The sequence below is a fragment of the Pristis pectinata genome, chromosome 33, assembly GCF_009764475.1.
Source record: "Pristis pectinata isolate sPriPec2 chromosome 33, sPriPec2.1.pri, whole genome shotgun sequence".
NCBI lineage: Eukaryota > Metazoa > Chordata > Chondrichthyes > Rhinopristiformes > Pristidae > Pristis > Pristis pectinata.
The window spans coordinates 15,469,937-15,491,047 of record NC_067437.1 but is presented as its reverse complement, the minus strand read 5'-3'; the positions used below and the strand labels follow the sequence as shown (position 1 = coordinate 15,491,047).

The 21,111-nt window shown below is 40.6% G+C and overlaps 1 protein-coding gene across 4 annotated transcripts; it reads left to right on the top strand.

The window, feature by feature from the left end:
- The first annotated feature begins 1,898 nt into the window (after window positions 1-1,898).
- LOC127585640 (coiled-coil domain-containing protein 134-like) lies at window positions 1,899-19,612 on the top strand. Of its 4 annotated transcripts, none has more exons than XM_052043259.1 (7): window positions 1,899-1,965; window positions 6,803-6,919; window positions 8,588-8,709; window positions 9,920-10,004; window positions 11,021-11,202; window positions 16,718-16,789; window positions 19,176-19,612. In XM_052043259.1, exons 2-7 carry the CDS (start codon window positions 6,817-6,819, stop codon window positions 19,299-19,301), a joined length of 690 nt encoding a protein of 229 aa, XP_051899219.1. In that variant the 5' UTR covers window positions 1,899-1,965; window positions 6,803-6,816; the 3' UTR covers window positions 19,302-19,612. The 4 variants fall into 4 exon arrangements, with proteins under 4 accessions (XP_051899219.1, XP_051899218.1, XP_051899221.1 ...); XM_052043258.1 differs by having other exon boundaries at window positions 1,900-1,965; window positions 6,806-6,919; XM_052043261.1 differs by having other exon boundaries at window positions 1,943-1,981.
- Window positions 19,613-21,111: the final 1,499 nt, after the last annotated feature.

Genomic DNA, 21,111 nt, shown 5'->3' with positions numbered 1-21,111 from the left:
AACAACACAACACTACGACCAAGTCAATTTTGGATCTGATTTGTTCTGAAACTTTTAGGGACTTGTATACATGGATATCTAAATTCCTTTGTTTTTACACATTTCCTGGTGTCTCAGCTTTAAGATAATATCCCAATTTGTCATCTTCAGATTCAGCCACTGAACACTTTCTGCCATAGTACTTGTCAGTGATCTTATCTGTTTCTGTAACTTTGTGCTTCCACTCATTGTCAGACTTGAAGATAGAATTGCAAATTTAAACAAAACTGCAAATGCTGGGAATCTACAAAAAAAATAATGCTAGAAATACTCAGCAGGTCAGGCTGCATCTGTGGGCAGAGAAACAAAGTTGACGGAACTGGGAAGGAGGTAAAAGAAGCGTGTTAAGTGTGGGGAGGAGGAGGGAGGGGGTGGCAGTCTGCAATAGGGTAAAACCGCGGTGACCGTGAGGATAAGATGTTAACGAGGTTATCTGGTCAATGAGTGAATGGGAACAGTTTGAGAGTGAGGATGTAAACAAAAGAATGTGGGAGTGTTGTGAAAGATTTGGGGTCTCAGAAGGCAAGGACTCTGAACACAGTCTGGAGATGAATGATTTGTTTACAAAAGACAAACATGGGAAAATGATAGCAGGGATAACACAGGTTACAGCGAGCATGGGAAAATCACAACGGGGGTAAAATACACAAACGAACTAGGTACAGACAATCAAGGAAAAACAATACAATACCCGCCACCCCTTGACTCAGCGCAGGCATGGCTCTATGCTACTAGGGACACTAACTAAGACACTCCCAAACCTTTAACAGTGCACACCTCACCAATGATTTTTCTAGCACCATCTACGGTCCTCAGCCTGGAGTGAAGCAGGGTGGTCCATCAAAGCAGACAGTGAGAACTGAGCATATGTGGTGCCCTTTTTAGGGCTGGGGTGGGGGGGGGGGGGGTCCAGCCCAGGTGATTTACAAAGGCCAATGGCCCGGTGCCAGCGAGGACTAATCGATCACAAGGCCAGTGGCCCAAGGCCAAGTACAAAGGTACTTAAAGGGACCAATGGTCAGATGCACACTGATGGGTGGGGTGGCATCAAACCTTGATTGGCAGTGGTGCGTCTTCCGACCAGGTAATGGGCAGTGCTGTCACATGACAGCCACGGCCCTCCACAATACAGGGAGTTGCAAAATGCAGAGCGGGAAGGCATACCCGGTAGGTCAGGCCGGGCATCTCCTCCACGTTCAGAGAGAAAAATGAAAAAAAACCTGAGCCAATATCAGATGAATGACCGATACAGACAGAGGTAAAGGGTCGTGGTCAGATGCTGTCACAAAGATAGGAGATCCAGACGGAAGTTGACAGTTATGTGCCTTGCAGACTGAGTAGTTAAATCAGCAGCATCAGCTTTTTAGAGAGGATTGAATAGCAGGAAAAAAATTAGAAGAAATGGTATATGATGCCAGATTAAGCGCAGGTATTCTGGGCTAACTAATCATAGTTCCATCAGAAAGCCCTTTTAAAACAAGCTTGCTACAGCCGATACTCTGGATGAAAGTTGGAAATTGGTTAAAGGACCTGCTAACAGCCAGGAGTAATGCACTAAATGTCATCCTGTGATGCCGCATTCTGCGTCTAATTCACGTTAATAACTTGGATTCAGAAAGAATGCGAGTTGGTCAAAATTCTGCACGGGCTGTTTATCGTCGCAAATATCTGCAAATTCAAACAGACGGGAATTGAATGCAGCTCAACAGCGCCTGAAGAGAAGGAGCGCTGGTTGCAGCACGAACGGCTCTGCACCAACAGCCCTGAGTGACAGCCCTCCGGGCCATCGGCAGCGCGGTTACTGCGCATGCGTGTGCTTGGAGACATAGCCCCGCCTCTCCGGAGGCGCATGCGTAAATCAGTTGCGCGCCGGGGGTCGGCCTGAGAGGAGCTGGTTTCCGCCGCCACTGGGATGGTTCATCAGAGGTGCGTTTCCCGCCCGGTAGGCGCGTCGCTTCTAATGATTACCGCCCGTTGTGTAGGAGCCGAGAGCCAGCCCTCACGGACACGGCCCCCTCCTGCCCGGAGACCCCCGCTCCGGGTCGCTGGTCACCGGGTGCCCGAGGTCGCGGGCTCCTCCTCTGGGTGCTGCCTCACACCGGGCAGGGGAACAGTCCGTTCCTGCACCCAGTCCGCTGACGGCCCCGGGGCCGGGTAACCTCGATCAGGGATAGGGTGGCAGGTGGGTTTGATGTTGGGAAATGTATCTCCTTTCGGTGAAAGGTGGATGGGGCGGGGAGCCTGTCCGTGTGGAGTTATTAGTCAAACATCACATCGGCTCTCTGACTCCGGTGGACTATGCCCTCTGGTCCTAGTCTCTCCCACCGGAGGAAACATCCTCTCAGCATTTACCTGGCAAGTTCCTAAGGATCTTGAATCCCTTTCAGTGGGCGGCACAGTGGCAGAGACCCGGGCTCAGCCCTGGCCTTGGCTGCTGTCTATGTGGTGCTTATGGCGGCCAGTTATCCTCCCAACTCTCCCAAAAACTTGCAGGTTGGCAGAATAATTGGCCACCGCAGATTACCCTTAGTGTGTAGATGAGCGGTAGAATTGGGGGTGGCGTGTGGAGTTGATGAGAATGTGGGGGAATAAAATGGGATTAATGTAAGATTAGTGTAAATGGGTGGCTGATGGTCAGCATGAACTTGATGGGCCAAAGAGCCTGTTTCTGTGTTGTATCTCTCTAATTCTCTGAGAAGGCACCAGGTTGAATTCTGGTCTTGAGTTAGGGGACTTTAGTGACTGTCACTCCTACTGTCTGGGCTACAGTGAAGTGAGGTAGGAAGGGAAATCTACCCATAGTACTTGTACTCCTGACTTATTTAAACCTACCTTGTATCACAACAAACCTTGGGCCTCTATTCTAAACCAGGTAGATGAAACAAAAGTTCCCTTCCTCTCTCAAGTCAGAAACAAGGAAGAGTTACCAAAGTTCATTCTTTCCTCTGCTACTGGGCTTTTTCCTCAATGCTAATATTCTACCCATTGATGCAGAGAGAATTTTTAAGTGTTCACTGGGGCAGCAGCAGCTGTAAACACCACACTGATTGAGAATCTCAGCCAACAAACTAAAGGACTAGTTGCATGTTAAATTAACCTTTCTAACAAACAATACATCAGCCATAAATCACAGGAAGTAATTGGGTATTGCGATGTGGCTAATTGGGTTTCTAATTAGTAAGCAGAAGGAATGAGCAGATAGTACAGATGGACAGGTGATCCTAATACCTGTGTGCAAAGGTGTTTGCATGTACATTTTACCCTTTCTGCCTTGTAGGTAAAAAGCAGAGAGCGAGTGTTTTGTCTGAGTGGTCACTGAATGAAACATTACCTCAAATTTTCTCTCTCACATATGTTGCAGGATCTGCTGAGTATTTCTAAAAACTTTTTTTTAATTTCAGATTTCCAACATCCATACTATTTTACTTCTGTGTTGTGATGGTTGTGTAATTTATTACTTTATCACTGCTATTCTGCTGAAGTGGGGAGTGATACAGCTGAAAACGTTAGACTTCAGTACCATGAAACACAGTGATGTCATAGAACACTACAGCACAGTACAGGCCCTTCGGCCCACAATGTTGTGCCGACATTTTATCCTGCTCTAAGATCTATCTAACCCTTCCCTCCCATATTGCCCTCCATTTCTCTATCATTCATGTGTCTATCTCTCTTAAATGTCCCTAATATATCTGCCCCCACAATCTCTGCCGGCAGTGCATTCCACGTACTCACCATTCTCTGTGTAAACCTACCCCTGACATCCCCCTTATATATTCCTCCAATCACCTTAAAATTATGCCCCCTCGTGTTAGCCATTGTCGCCCTGGGAAAAAGTCTCTGACTGTCCACTCGACCTATGCCTCATCACCTTGTACACCTCTATCAAGTCACCTCTCATCCTCCTCCTTTCCAAAGAGAAAAGCCCTAGCTCACTCAACCTATCCTCATAAGACATGCTCTCCAATCCAGGCAGCATCCTGGTAAAAGTATGGTCTAACCAGAGTCCTATAGAGCTGCAACATCATCTGTGGCTCTTGAACTCAATACCCCGACTAATAAAGGCCAATGCACCATACGCCTTCTAAACAACTCTCATCGACCTGCATGGCAACCTTGAGGGATCTATGGAGGTGGACCCCAAGATCCCTCTGTTCCTCCGCACTGCTAAGAGTCCTGCCATTAACCTTGTATTCTGCCTTCAAATTCAATCTCCCGAACTGTATCACTTCACACTTTTCCGGATTGAACTCCATCTGCCACTTCTCAGCCCAGGTCTGCATTCTATCAATATCCTGTTGTAATCTACAGCAACCTTCTACACTATCCACAACACCACCAACCTTTGTATCATCAGCAAACTTACTAACCCACCCTTCCACATCCTCATCTAAGTCATTTATAAAAATCACGAAGAGCAGGGGTCCCAGAACAGATCCCTGCGGTACACCACTGGTCACCGACCTCCAGGCAGAATACGCTCCATCTACCACCACCCTCTGTCTTTCATGAGTGAGCCAATTCTGAATCCACACAGCCAAGTTTCCCTGGATCCCATGCCTCCTGACTTTCTGAATGAGCCTTCCACGAGGAACCTTATCAGGCGCCGTACTAAAACCTATGTACATCACATCCACTGCTCTACCTTCATCAATGTGCTTTGTCACATCCTCAAAGAATTTAATCAGGCTCATGAGGCAGGACCTGTCCCTCACAAAGCCATGCTGACTGTCCCTAATTAGCCTATACTTCTCCAAATGCCCATAAATCCTGTCTCTAAGAATCTTCTCCAGTAATTTGCCCTCCACTGAAGTAAGACACACTGGTCTGTAATTCCCATGGTTATCCCTACTCCCTTTCTTAAACAAAGGAACAACATTTGCCACCCTCCTATGGTTTGCACTACTCCTGTGGCCAGTGAGGATGCAAAGGTCATCACCAAAGGCGCAGCAACCTCTTCCCTCGCTTCCCGTAATAACCTTGGATATATCCAGTCCGCCCCCAGTGACTTATCTATCCTAATGTTTTTCAAAAGTTCCAGCACATCCTCTTCCCTCACGTCGACATGCCCTAGTGTATCAGCCTGTCGTATGCCATCCTCACAAACGTCAAGGTCTCTCTCTCTGGTGAAATACTGAAGCAATTCATTAAGGACCTCCCTTATCTCTTCCAACTCCAGGCACACACTTCCTCTTTTATCCCTGATCGGTCCTACCCTCACTCTAGTCATCCTCTTATTCTTCACATACATGTAGAACGCCTTGGGGTTTTCCTTGATCCTACTCGCCAAGGACTTCTCATGTCCCCCTCTAGCTTTCCTAAATCCATTCTTAAGCTCCCTCCTGGCCACCTTGTAACTCTCCAGAGCCCTGTCTGATCCATGCTTTCTAAACCACAGGTAAGCTTCTTTCTTCCTCTTGACAAGATATTCTACATCTCTTGTCAACCACGGTTCCTTCACTCTACCATCCTTACCCTGCCTCAATGGGACAAACCTATCCAGAACCCCATGCAAGTACTCCTTAAACAGCCTCCACATTTCTGCTGTGCGCTTCCCCAAGAACATCTGTTCCCAATTTATGCTCCCAAGTTCCTACCCCAGTTAAATACTTTCCCATATCATCTGCTCCTATCCCTCTCCAAGGCTATGGTAAAGGTCAAGGAGTTATGGTCGCTATCTCCAAAATGCTCTCCCACCAACAGATCTGAAACCTGTTCAGGCTCATTGCCTAGTACCAGGTCCAAATGGCCTCTCCTCTAGTCAGCCTGTCCACATACTGTATCAGGAATCCTTCCTGGACACACCTAACAAACTCCACCCCATCTATCCCCTTTACACTAAGGAGGTGCCAAACAATATTAGGGAAGTTGAAATCACCCATGACAACAACCCTGTTATTTTTGCACCTCTCCAAAATCTGCCTCCTGATCTGCTCTTCCCGATGTCATTTTGAGAAGGGAGCTGTCACTGTGGTTAGACTGGCAAACTGGAGTACCTATTCCTAACCACAGACCCAGATGAGAAAGACTCTCTCCAACAGGGTGAAAACATATCCATGAAAATCAGGATGAGAAATGGGAATATTAATGAAGGTAAAACAGAAAAAGCTGAATATAGCAGGTCAGACAATATCTGTGGAAAGAGATAGAGTTAACATTTCAGTTTGAGATTTATTTTTTTTAACCAGCACTGGTGAATCTCATTGTGCAAGTTGACACAGTCAGCAAGGAGTCTGAAGTCAACAGCAGTGAACTGCTGGACAGAGATGCAGAACCTGCACTCTGATGTACTGCATGAAGAATCCTTGCCTGAATTCTGAACTTTGAAAGAGAGAGACCGCAAAGTTCCATGCTGAATGGTGAAAAATGTAAAGCTATCCTGAAATTACATTTATCTGCTCTGTGTGTGTGAGGACTATTGTTTACTTAATAAAAGTACACCATTAGAAATTGTGAGCAAGATAGAAGAGAGAAACAGTTGCCTGGGATCACACCTATGCTCTCGTTTGAGAATTCTGTGCTGTGGGTAGGAGGTACTTCAATTTTCGATGTAATAATAAACTCCCTTTGCACTCTGCACAAAGGATGTAATATTCGTCTGTCAAACTTCCTTGTATGTCTTTTGTGCAAAGACTTCATTCAAAATCTTGCCTTGTGTTGAAGATGACGGTGTGGGTAGCATGGATTACATTTGGAATCTGCTTGAACTTGGCTTTATAGAAATTTGTTTCTTTTAATTTATAACAGATGTTTATTTTTTAAGTAGTCTCTTAGGACATGGATGTTCTACAGATCTGTGTGATTATGATCAGCATGTGTATGACTGCATTCAGACCTTCCAATGGTCAAAAGCAGAACTTGGATTCAAGTCTAGAAATCTGTATCCTTTGTTGCACTGATGGGCTTTGCTAGCTGTGTAATATTCTCAGTCTAACTGGAATATCGGACAAACATGACGAAAACTTGCCTCCTGGGATAGCAAGGGTGAAGTGGATTAGTCCATATTGACCATTTATATAGTGAGCCATTATTCTATCTCCTGGATGCAACTATAACTCCTGTTTTACTAGTTGTCAAAATACCATTTACAAGATGACATCATAAGGCCCCGTTTGCTCAACACCAATTCCATCCGTATCCTTGGCTTGTATGAAACCAAATTAGTTGTGACGCTCAAGTTGGGAACTGTTTGATCTCTAATTGAGGTTCAGACCTCAGATGCATTCTACTGCTGAGCAGCCCGTTAGTATTGTTTAGCCTTGCACAAAAAATGACTAGAAAAATATGAGAGGCAGCTGCTTTGTGGGAAAATGAAGGGGTAGAGTTTAAATTCCCTTTTCCAAAAAAAAATGGACAGCATGGTAGCGTAGCGGTTAGCGTGACGCTATTACAGTGCCAGCGATCGGGGTTTGATTCCCATTGCTGTCTGTAAAGAGTTTGTATGTTCTCCCGTGTCTGCGTGGGTTTCCTCCGGGTGCTCCGGTTTCCTCCCACATTGCAAAGACGTACGGGTAGGTTAATTTGGGTTTAAAATGGGCGGCGCGGTCTCGTTGGGCCGGAAGGGCCTGTTACCACGCTGTAAATAAAAACTTTTTTAAAAATATAAAATTTAAAAATTAATTTAATTTAAAAAAAAATTATCTTTATAATGTGGAAAATAGCCTAATCAGTGGTGCTAATAGTCCTAATTTCCCCCCCCCCCACCACCTTTTCTCCTACCTAACCTATTCTCTTAATTTCCATTTCTCACCATATAATGATCCCTTAGGGAATGCTACACATTGAAACCCAAGTGAATGACGTTCACTACTGAAAAGAGACATTTGGCAGACCTTGTGTTAGTTTTATGCTGGAGGGATTGGTAAAACAGAAGTAACACACAAAAAGCTGGAGGAACTCAACGGGTCAAGTAGCATCCACGGAGGGAAATGGGCAGTCAATGTTTCGGGTCTGTCCACTTCCCTCCATAGATGCTGCCTGACCCACTAAGTTCCCTAAGCTTTTTGTGTGTTGCTCCAGATTCCAGCATCTGAAGTCTCTTGTGCCCTCATCTCGGTAAAATAGAAACTCGCTTGTCTTATGATTGCATGTGGGGTGCATTGGGATTGTGAATAAAGAAATGAAGAATAAGCTTGGGGTACTGTAGCAAAGTGGTTAAGTTACTGGCCAGGCCAGAATGCTGGACCATTGGTGCAGAAGCATGAGTGTGAATCCCACCATGGCAATTGGGGAATTTAAGTTCAATTAAGTACATTTGAAATTTGTAGTATTAAAACCAGTTTTGGTAACAGTAATTGTTAAAGTGTTTGGATTGTCAGAAAACCCCATCTGCTTCATCACTGCTTCAGGGAAGGAAATTTGCCGTCTTTGCCCATTCCAGCCTTTTGTGACAACAGGTTGACTTTTGTCTGCCTTCTCACTTCAGGGGCAATTGGGGATAGACGATAAATGTTGACATAGCCAGCAATGCCCACATACTGTGAATGAATAAATGAAGAAAAATCTCTAAAATGTTCTGAATATTTTCCTGAACAACACTGGCTTTTAGATAGGAAGCTGTTTGAAACTAAGCGGAAAGACCAGATGCATGCGTTGAAGAACATGATTGAATTAAATGACATAAATCAACAATATAAGATTATTGACATCATGTTGAAAGGACTATTCAAGGTGAGCAAAGAGAAGTGGCTGGGACAAATTGCACAACTTTTATTAATCTTTGGTCCCCGCTACAAACTCGCCACCCTCGGGCCAAACAAGACAGTTTGTATATTTCTGTCCTACTTGACCACATTTTCCCATCATCAAACCACCTACGTCCACCTTCATGACCCCACCTTTCCCCAAGCTCAAACACTCCTGAAATTCTGGTTTTATCACATTGGGTCTTGACTAAGATTCTAATGGGCTTTCCATTTTAAACCCTCCATAGACTTTGAGCTGTCTTAACATTTTGCTGTCGGTCTCCTAATCTGCACCAACCTTGTTCACCATCACCTTTAAATAACTGATCTACTGCTCTTGGTCAGGCAAAGGGTCAGTTGTAAAACTCTCATCCTTTTTTTAAATCCCTTCATGGCTCTGTAACTCTCAGCCCTACAACCTTCTGGGATTTCTCATTTCTCCAGTCTGGTATCTATTTTTTAAACCCCCCCCCCCCCCCATCATTGCCAGCTGTTCATTCAGTGCCTGGCCATTGAGCTCTGAAACTTGCTTCTTAAGTTACTCCACCTTTCTAGTTTTCTCTCATTTAAGCTGCTCCTTAAAACCTACCTCACTGTTCTGCTACCTCCTTATGTGGTGGAATGTCAAATTTTGTTTGAAAATCATCTGGATAAGTCTCATTTTATATGTTAAACGTGGTATATAATGTAAATTGTTGGAATCCAATAAAATGGTACAAGGTGATCTAACTCCTTTTCGACTGTAAAAAGTAATTCACTACATTTTATCCATGGCTCTTTCAGTAAACATTGAGTGAACTGTTTCAGTTGGTGCATTGTGATTTCTTTCTTCTCTTTGTATCAACTCCTCGTAATCACTGAGATTGATCACTCTCAGCTCCCTTTGAATCCAGCCTTTATTAGCACTTAAGATATGGAACAGTGGAAACTACAAGCCTCTATCTGTTGCAAGGAGTCATGCCAAGTCAAGAAGGTTAGGGCAATAACTCTATTAATGTCTCTGGATGGTCATGAATCATAAAGCAGGTTTAGCTATATATCTTCACACCTCTCTCTCATACTGGAAACAAATCTTGCTATAAAATTAGAAACCAGTAAAGGATGCTAACACAAAGTTCAATTCTTCAGAAATGCTTTCAAAAGAAGTTGGAAAATATCAGACTCTTATTAAACAGTTTGATTTCTATTTATTCCAGGTACTGGAAGACTCCAAGACAATACTGATTGGTGCTGATGTACAAGCTGATGGACCACTACCTCAAGATGAGAAACTTAAAGATGGTGGATATTGTTTGAATATACTTTTCCTTCCATTATGTTTTATGAAACTATAACATTTAAAAAATTTCTTTTGTCCCTTGTTTACAAGAGGTGTCAGTGTGGTCCATTGGGTAGTCTTGTCTCTGAGTTAGAAGGTTGTGAGTTCATGTCCCACTCTAGAGACTTAGGCATCTATTCGAAGCCACTCTCGTGAAGTACTAAGGGACTGCAACATTCCCTGAGGTGCTCTTTTTTCCCCCCTTTTCAGGCTTGAGCTTCTGGGGACTGTTTTAATTGGTGAAAGGCCTTGGTAGGCTAGTGATGAAGGTCCATTGATTTGAAAGGACAAGAAAGTGGGGGAAAAAAAGATAGAGAAGGAGCTGACGAGTTGGTTGCAACAACCCTGCACTTTCCCTCTTGCCCTACAAACCTCCTCTCCCAAAATAAGCAATATAAGCTTCTATATCCATTCAGGCATAGGATTCTAGATTAGCCTAGGTACCCAAGGCAAGGGAGGGGAATACCAGTTAGGATCTCCATGTCTGATCACAATTCACTGATGTCTACTGGGGGGCCACCTTGTTAACGGTGTTGTAGCAACATTTTCATCCGACTGACTCCAGCAGTTGAACATGTTCTCCAGAACAACTGGGGATGAAGAATAAATCCCAAACTTACCAGAAGCATCCACATCTCAAGAATAAGTTAAAGTTACTGGATGTTGATATTGGCTGATTATGATCAGCAGTCACATCTCCTACAGTTGATTAAATCATCAACAGCATCAAAAAGAAAAAGAACTTGTCTCCATTGAACCTTTCTTCAGTACTAAGACATACTTAATCTCCATACTGTCTTCTGGATGCCAGCGCTTTCAGGAGATTTGTTAAAGCCCAAAATGGAGTTCAACATCTGGAATTTACATTCTGATATAATTGCATTTATAAGCTGGAACATTTTATCCTCAGATGTATCTGTCTCAGAGGTAGTTTTCTGACTCACATGAATAATGTGCCAATTTCTGTTTTGCTTTTCAGCTTATTCCCACATTGTTGAAAACACAGCCTTCTTTGGGGATGTAGCTCTACGTTTTCCTAAGATTGTCCACTATTACTTTGATCGAAATTCCAATTGGAACAACTTAATCCGATGGGGAATCAGTTTCTGTAACCAAACAGGAGTTTTTGATGGGGGTCCACATACACAGCTTCTAAATCTGGTGAGCAAGAGCGGGTTTAAAGGCTTAGTTGCTAATTAATAGAACTATTTGCATAGATACTGTATAATACTGTTGCATTGTGTTCAGATACAAATTAAGGAGGAATTGGTAAATAGTAAATAATACCTGGTAAAATGGGTTCATAATCATCCATCAATCAGAGGATAAGACAGCAGGTACCTCCTGGTGGAAAGTTGTAGAAATCAATTGGCAAATGTCAGAAAGTAACTCATCTGGCTAACTGCTGAGTTATTGAAAGAGATTTATTTACATATTTACATAACTTAAGCTATTGATGTGATGTGCTACATTGAGTCAACTCTCCCAAAACACACAATTTAGGCTATTCAATAATTTATGCCCTACACAAACCCCAGGGCACCTTTCTTTAAGCCTATTACCATACATAGTGGCACAGCTGGTAGAGAGCGAGAGACTGGGATTCAATCCTGACCTTGGGTGCTCTCTGTGTGGAGTTTGCACGATCTCTCTGTCACTGCATAGGTTTCCTTCGGGTCTGGGTTCCTCCCACGTTCCAAAGACATGTAGGTTGGTGGGGTAATTGGCCACTATAAATTGCCCCTGGTTTGAAATGAGTGGTGAAATCCAGAGGGAGTTGATGGGAATTTGGGGAGAGTAAAAACAAAGGGGTAACTGTAGGATTAGATTAAATGGGTGGTTGATGGTTGGCATGGACAGTGGGTCAAAGGGTCTGTTTCTGTACTGCATGATTCTACGACTCTGTACTGTAAAGATTTGTCCATTTAAGGCAGAGATAAGGTGCAATTTTTTTCTCTAACAGAAGTGAGTCTTTTCCTCAGAGTGTTGAAAGCAGTCTTTGAAAATTTTTAAGGCAGAGATAAATTGTTTCTTGATATGCAAGGGGAGGAAAGGTTACGAGGATTAGACAGGAACGTGGAGTTGAGGTTACAATCAGATCGCCCACAATTTTATTAACTAGATTGGCCTTAACTTGCCAAACAAGTGACCTACTGCTCCTAATTCGTATATTTGTATGCACCTTAAAGTTCTAGAATTAATTAAAACAATAAAGTAATTATAAGTGGGGGAAAAGAACGTCGACATTTACCTTATTACTGAAGGTCAGTAATCTCATCCATATGAACTAAGCTGTGTTTCCCATAACAGCCATCCCTGAAAAATACTGCATTTGGCATAGGATGCCTTTGCTTTGCCATGATGAGACCAACAGCAGAGTGGCAACGTAGGTATGCCAGCATCTGACCTCCAGCTTCTCCTCGATTTCTGTGTTTCACTGCACAGGCGTGGATGTCAGGGATGAGCTGAGTAGGTAGCAGTTCTCTACAATCTGGCCCAAGTTATGAGAACATTGGTCAATTATGTAACTGCACAACATATTCTTTACATTTCTCCCATCACTGTATCTGTGCAGCATCGTGGTGGAGTATATGTTGCTGCTGGAAAGCACGGTTTGCCTTCCCTTTGCTTTTCAATTTATTTTGGCTCCTGACAAATTGGCCTCATTACACAGATACATTATCTATTTGTTGCCAAGACTACTTATTATTGGTTTATTATTGTCATATGTACCAAGGTACAGTGAAAAACTTCGTTTTGCATCCCTATGATACAGATCATTTCATCACATCAATACATTGAGGTAGTACAAGGAAAAAGCAGTAACAGAATGCAGAATAAAATGTTACAGTCACATAGAAAGTGCAGTGCAGGCAGACAATAAGGTGCAAAGCCATGACAAGGGAGATTGTGAGGTCAGGATTCCATCTTATCGTACAAGGGGACAGTTCACTAATCTTGTAACAGTGGGATAGAAGCTTGTGGTATATAAGATCCTAAATCTACCTGCTCTACAGAACTAATGTGTGTGAGAGGTTATTAGAATACAATAACTTGGGCTGTTAAGGTTTTCATTGTAATAATTTACTCCACAGATGGAGATTGTTCGACTTGGTCTGAACAAAATGGAACCATCAGGCCTGATCTTTCTTCTAAGCTCCTCCTCTGTGGTTTTGTAGGTTGTGGTACATCAGGTGCTCATACATTATTTCTGGTTCTACCACAATTTCAGTCTGAGAATTCCGGATTCCCACCACTATCTAAGTGAAGAAAACCTTCTAAGCTCCTTCCTATAACCTTAAATTTATGCCCCTTACCTCTCAGCCAAAGGAAGTGACCTTTCTGTTCCCCAACCTAGAATTCCTATAAATTTCAGCCTCCTTTGTTCCAAGGAAACCATCCCAGCCTAGCTTAATAACTTCCTCCATTTCTGGCAACACGTCCCTTTCCTACCTAGACTATCTATCCCTATGTGAAAAAAGCAATGTCTTATTTATAGCTGTTATCTCTTATTGTTTGATTTGAAAATATACATTTGATTTTTCTTTATGCTTGGTGATCAAAAATTAGACATTTTACAACTTGATCATTAGGTCTGTAACTGAGGGAAGTGTACTTAAAACTCTTGGATTTAAGACTGGAATGTGAAAGTTTTGAAATATTAAAAGCAGTAAAGCCTTTTTTTCATTTTTTTTCTCCTAAAGGCGGTAAATTATTGTGGGAGTGATTCCAACCATCATTTCATATTTCAGTTAAATTTTCAGACTTGCATATTCTGTAAGAGTTCCTAAATATCAATGAAGAACACAAACCGTTCTTTTCACCATCCAAAACTCAAGCATAGAAGCCAGTGGGGCATATATAATTTGGATTCATCCATTAACTCGTTAAGGAAACAAGATTTCTGATTGCACAAATGTGAAAAGATGTATCTTTTTCCTCACTGTTCTCTAGAGATAATAGAGAGGCTGTGGAATGCCACTGATGGCGGAATTAAAAGTATCGTGAGGCATACGAGGGATCAGTTTATTTTTTTAAAAAAGTATTTCATCTTATTAGGTCAGAGAGCCAATTGCAGTAATTTTAGTATTTCATTAAGAAATGTATGATTTAGCTTTCTTCTGGTCTTTCATTGATATATCAATTACAGTAAACATGCAAAAGTAATAACTTACACTGTCAGTCTGATGGATGGAACGTCAAACATTCTGAGATCAAATTCTGATTTTTTCCCTCTCAGCTGCACCAACCCAAACAACCATCCCTGATCTCTGTTCAGCATTTCTCACTTAGCTGAAAAAAATTGAAATTTATACACAGCTAGGGTCATGCAATTTAAGTCTGACCCTGGGTCTGTTGTGTGCAGGAATACAGTTAGTTCATAGGCCTGCTATTGTGTCTGGCACAGGTGGCTTATTCTGAAGGGAAATGTCTTGCCTTAGCCTTGGAACTTTCTTGTCAAAACTTTCTAACTCTCCAAATGCTTGATGAAACTATCTTTTCTTTTTCAATCTTTATTAATTTTTAGATCAATACAGATTAATACATATAACATCGGTAATTGTACATGTAATACAAAGAGATCAGGAGGACAATCATGATAAAGAATAAAAAAAAATTCTAGGCCCCACGGTTTCTTGGTAAACGAATATATTGCAAAAAGAAAGTCAAAAGGAGAAAGAAAAAGATTATACGAAGCAAACTAAAACAAAAATTTCAAAAGAAGAAAAACTGGACTGATATTTCTCGATGAACAAAGAGCATTATTATGTTGTCAACTCTGCTTCTCTAAATTCAAAGATAAGAAACTATCAGTAGACAAACATTATCTACAGTGAGAAAATCTGTACTTTTTTATATTGCTCTGATACATTTCTCAGCAGTGAACTTCAATAACTGCAAACAGCCTTTTGGTAAGTATGTCAGATGCTGATACGCACACCAATGATTTGGCATGTAAATATTTTACTCATCAATTCTTTTTGACTAAAAGTGATTTTCTGTAATGTATGGAAATACCAGTCAGGAATATAGACACTAGTCCATGAATTCTGCCTTCCACATAAGATGCTGAGGCATTACACCTAAATACATTGTATTACCCCTTCCATCCTGCAGCCAAGAAATCTCCAGGGAAAGACTAAAAACACCAGAGTCAAAAAGAAGAAATAAAATCTACAAAATTACACTCTAACCCTTCAGGGGTCAAAACCTATCCAGGAAATTACATTGATCGTGTTTATGTTAACTGTCAAATTACACCATGTATAAGATGCAATTTAATGGTTCACTGTTCTCTGGGAAAAGAACTGCCCAAAATTTCCTGTATTATGATACCACCATAATTTGATGCATGATCTCTTGTTCTTTCAGTCTGAAATAATTTTCAGCAATCCATCCATTTCATTATTTTTCATCCCTTTAACAGGTCTCTTCAAACTTTATACTGCTTTAAACTAAATTGATGCAGATCTCCGAGCCTATCTGACTAGGTGATCTTCCTTAAGTTGGGAATCACTCTTGCAGTTGTTGCCAGAATCTTCAAGACTACCAAATCTCTTGCAATGTGGGGACTGAAATTGGATTCTATGCTCTAGATGGGCTTATTTAAGGATCTGTAGAAGGACAAACTGATCATCGAAGACTTGTGCTGAATGATTCTGTTAAAATAACTCAATAAGTGGTTTACTTTGGTCATGGCTTCACACCTTTGGTCATAGACCATGATTGGTCATGTACTGAGAGATTTTCCCTTTTTCCATTTCATTTTTGTTTCCTATAAATTCTAAGCAGATTCTGACAAAGTCCTGCCAACATGCTTCAAACTACACTTGCTAGATTAAATGATAAATACTGTTCCGGAAAAAGAACAAAATGATTGATAGAGATGCTTAAAATTATGAAGGCCTTCAATGGGGTAAAACTTAAAAAAAAATTCATTGTGGCCAATTGATACCAGAAGTTATTAAGATAATCTTTAATCAAGCAATGTAGAATTAAGGCTCATTTTATTTTTTGGTGAATATTTACAAGGTAGAACTTGTTAAGACAAATAATATAGATGTACTTAAAAAGATGCTAGACAAGCCATCAGGAGAAAAAGGAGTCGAACAAAATGCTGATATGATTGGGTGTGAGTGGAGGCATAGTTTGATTGATTGCCCAGTTTCAGTGCTGTATCTCTTTATAGTTTTAAGAACAGGTCACCAAACTGAAAAGTTAACTGTTTTCCTCGTTCCCTGGGTCCTCTATGACCCGCTAAATGTTTCCAGCACTTTTGGTATTTTACCTTTGACTGAGTGTGCTCCATCTCTTAACCCAACAGAGAATTATTGAAATCATCTAGTGGATTTGAGGATAAGGTAATAACTTTTTATTAAAAAAAAACAAAAGAAACATGCTGGATATTCATCACTAAAAAGGAAATGCTGGCAAAATATAACAAGTGGATTGGCAACTAAAAGAGAGCTAAGTGATGGTATTTCTGATAAAAGATCTTTTTCAGAAATATTAACTTTCAGACAAAGTATTTTAAGTAATTTTTGTTTCTGAATCCCACCCAGATCATTTCAGCCCTTGCAATCTGTTTGTTGTCATGTTTGTAGTTTAAGATCCAGGGTAGAAAGTACAGCATTTACAATATGTTTTGTTTTTTCCCTATTTCTCTATTCAACAGATGGCACAGGAGCTTGGGATCAGTGAAAAATCTCCTGACTATAAAAATCCATTTAAAGATGAGAATGATGATGTAAGTACTAATTTTCTGTCTTAGCAAAGGACCTCTCAATCGTTAATTATTTTTCATTTTTCTGCTTTCTAGTCACTTGCTAATGCACTTCAAGTTTGAATTGTTTTGATGGTTGGAACAGAGTGTTAGAAACCTGGAAACATATTACTTAACACAAGCTTTTGAGTAGCATCATAAAGAATTGATGTTGGAATTCTGGAGCTTTGGGGTAGAATTTTAAACCACAGCCACAAATGCTGGAGAAATGAAAATTGAAAATACTGAAGAGGCCAGAACTGGAGGAGCACTGCTAATGCCAGAAGTCTGTGAGGGTAGAGAAATTGACAAAGAGAAGGAGAGGCAAAACCACAAAGGGATTTCAAAATAAGGTTGGGAACTTTCAAAACTGGAACCAATTATTAGCACAGTGAAGTTGTAACTTCAGTGGAAGTTATAGAGTATTTGAGTCATGCAGCACAGAAACAGGCATTTCAACCTACCATGTCCATGCCAATCATCAAGTACGTCTATGCTAATCCCATTTTCCAACGCTGCTCGTAGCCTTCTATGCCAAAGATCCTATGCTATAGATCCTTATTAAATGTTGTGAAAGCCACTCCCTCAGACTACACTCCACATTCCAATCAACATCTGGATAGAAAAAAAATGTCCTCTGATTCCCTGCAAACCTCCTACCCCTTATTGTTACCGTCTGGTTTTACACGTCTCTGCTATGGAGAAAAGTTTCTTACTATCTACTTTATCAGTGTCCCTCAGAATTTTGCATATCTCAACTATGTCCCCCCTATTCTGCTCCAAGGAAAACAAAGCCAGCCTATCCAGTCTCTCTTCATAACTGAAATGCTTCATCCTAAGCATCATCCTGGACCCTTTCCAGTGCAATCACTTCCCTCCTATAGAGTGACAACCAGAACTGCACACAGTACTCCAGTTGTGGCCTAACTAATGTTTTATAAAGTTGTATCTTAACCTCTATATTCTTATATTCTATGCACAGGCTATTGAAGGCTAGTTTGCCTTGTATCTAATTGTGCTGCCACCTTCAGGGATCCTTGGACTTGTTCACCATGGTCCCTCTATTCCTCACTAGTCCCTAGATCCCTACCATGCTTTATGTATGTTTTAGCTTTATTGCAACCTCCTAAACTGCCATTTCACACTTATCAGGATTAAATTGTGCCTGTCATTGCTTTGCCCATTTTACCAACTCATTTGTTTTGTTTGCTAAAACTACCTACCTGTCAACACCACCACCAATTTTTATGTCATCTGCAAACTTACTTATTTTATACATTCACGTCCAAATCATTAATGTCTGTGACAAACAATAAGGATCCCAACATCACACTCTATGGTAGACCATTGGTCGACTTTCAATCACAAAAACAACTCTCCAACATCACCCTTGCCTCCTAATACCAATTGAATTTTGGATCCAATTTGCCCACTTGCACCAGTCCTGATGTAGGGTTTCAACTCGAAATATCGACAAATGCTGCTCGACCCACTGAGTTCATCCAGCAGATTGTTTGTTGCACTGAATCCCATGGGCTTTGGACCATTTTCCCATTTAGGCCCTCGTCAAAGAACTTATCTATTTAGACTATATCAATCACACTGCCCTCATCAATGCACTTAGTCACCTCCCCAAAGAATTCAATCAAATGAGTCAGACAGAGTCTCCCCTTAAGAAAGCTGTGCTGATACAAGCACACAGTACAAACAGTGGAAGGATATGCTAGTATGGCGTGATGAAGTAGGGTAGGTGAAAACTTGTAAGGAGCATAACCACTTGTGTTGACTAGTTGGGCTGAATGGCTTGTTTCTGAGGTATAACTTGTGTAAGAGTTATAACTCAGAAACAAGCCTGTTGTAGTAAAACCTGTAAAGGCAGCTATAGAACTTTCAAGTCATTTGTTGCATGTGAAGTATTCTGGAACTGTCCAGAAAGATGGGATATCATTTTCAGTAACATAATTCAGCGTTTGTGTTTTTTTTAGTTATTTGGTTGTTCTGTAATGTAGTGTCTTTGTCAAATCACAGAATTGATTGATAAACATGCATATTTCATCTAATTAGGTGCCTAAAGCCTAACAATTCTTTTCAAATGTCATAAGTCATTATCCACAAACCATCTATTTGTGATGAGCTTCACCATCATTTCCAAAGTTGCAGGACACTATCATTTCCCTAAAATCTTACAGAATATTTCTTTATTTGCTGTTAATGTAACAACATAAAAACAAATGATTTCCCGTTGTGCTTGGCCCATGAATCAGTGACCTGCGAAGCTACAATAACATTGAAAGAGCTAAATTTAGACTGAGAAGTACTAAAATATACAAATCAGATTCACAAATTAGTCCACTGCAATTTCATTTTACAGTTTATCGAGGACAATGATGCCTTTCGTAAAGCCTTCAAAGATGAGGAGAAAAGAAGGAAAAAAGAAGATAAGAGGAGGGAGCTTCGAAAAGGGCCAAGGATTACAAAGACTAGATCCGAATTGTGACCCACTGAGCAATATGACAATTGCTGAGACTGTTAATATACTGTTGACTGGAGCTGCTAGAAATCTTTCACCGGCACCTATACAAGACTGAAGAAAATTTGTTCAGCATGGCAGTAGCCTGTATGGATTTGCTGTCATTAGAGCCGCTACCTTTAACTGAAAGTAGCAGTGTCATTATCAAGCCCATATTTGTTATGATTCATATAAATAAAATGGGTTTGAATTATTGAATGTAATCTCTGAAATGCTGGTTAAAAATCCCGGAATCTGAGCAAACAGGCTTTGATTAAATAATGATTCTTAATTGAGAACCAACTCTATTGCATATTATAAGTTGGACTGCTGGTTTTCCAATTTCAGAATAAAATGCAGGAGTTTAAAAAATGTAATCCTAAAAAACTGGTTTAGAATTCTTCAGTCCCATGCAATACACACAGAATGACACTCAGAGGCTGGGGTTTCTATTTCTGTGGTCACTAAACACAAGATTTTTAGTTTACTTAAATTAAAATGAACAAAAAAATTATGCATCTCTCTACATGGGGAGTTGTTTCCCCATATTTCTCTCCTTCTGTAAGTTGTGCCACAAAACCTACCTCTGTTCCAATATCTCTATGTATTTTTATGTCAAATTTTGTTTGATAAACTCCTGTAATGTCCCTTAGGATGCATATAAAGAGAAGTTGAATTCATTCATTCATTACCTTTTGAAGAGCTAAACAATGTTTAAAATATCAATTGGGACATAAAATAACGTAAATGTTTATTGCTGCTGACATTCATCCCAGAAACCCAAGGTTTGAGGTGTTATCTGAGAATAAAAACAGAAAATATTGGAAATACTCATGTCAAGCAGCATCTGTGGAGAGAGAAACAGTTGATGTTTCAGGTCAATGACCTTTCATCTGAACTAGAAAAAGTTAGAAATCAAATGTTTTGAATTGCAGAGCAGGGGGAGGAGTGGAGAGAATAAAAAGATTTCAACTCTATTACAGACATTCCCTTTGTTCTCTTCCTTGCAACTTGAAACATGTTTGATTTCCAACTCTTCCTGGTTATGATGACAGGTCACTGACCTGAAACATTAACTGTTTCTCTTTAGGTGCTGCTTCAATTGCTGAGTGTTTCCAACATTTTCTGTTTCTATTTCTGATTTACAGTATCTGCTTTTTTTTGTTAATTATGAGAAAGACTGAATCAGCACATATATTTAAAATACCATACTTGAAATACATTTGTTGTTTATTTTTATCTCTCGCATAGTCCAAAATAGGTTGCAACCTTGCTTTCGGGTATTGTTCTTAAATACTGTTTATTATAATGTGCATAAATGTGGCAGAAAGTAACTCGTCAAGCACAGTAGGTGTAAAATTCTTATTTACCGATCCCTCCTATTACATGACTTTTCATATCTCTGTACCTTCATCCAGCCCTATGATCTTCCAAGATTTCTATGCCCCTCCAGTGGCCTCTTGCATGTCTGCTCTTTACTTCAGCATTATTCTCTTTGACTGACTTTGCCCTAATTATTGAGAATCATTACAGAAGCCTCTTTAACTCTCCACTTTTGAGATGTTCTTTAAGATCTACCTCTGTTCTGATATGTGGCTGTGACAAATTTTTATTGATAATATTCCTGTGAAATGCCTTAGAATATAGGGTGCCATATAAATGCAAGTTATTGTTGTAGCTGAACACAAATTCAAGGAGCCTCTTTAGTGGTCTTTGGAATTTCAGAGCAATTTGGAATTTGAAATTTTTATGTTGTCACACATTTTATTTTCAGTTTTCAACAAATCTTTTACAGGTA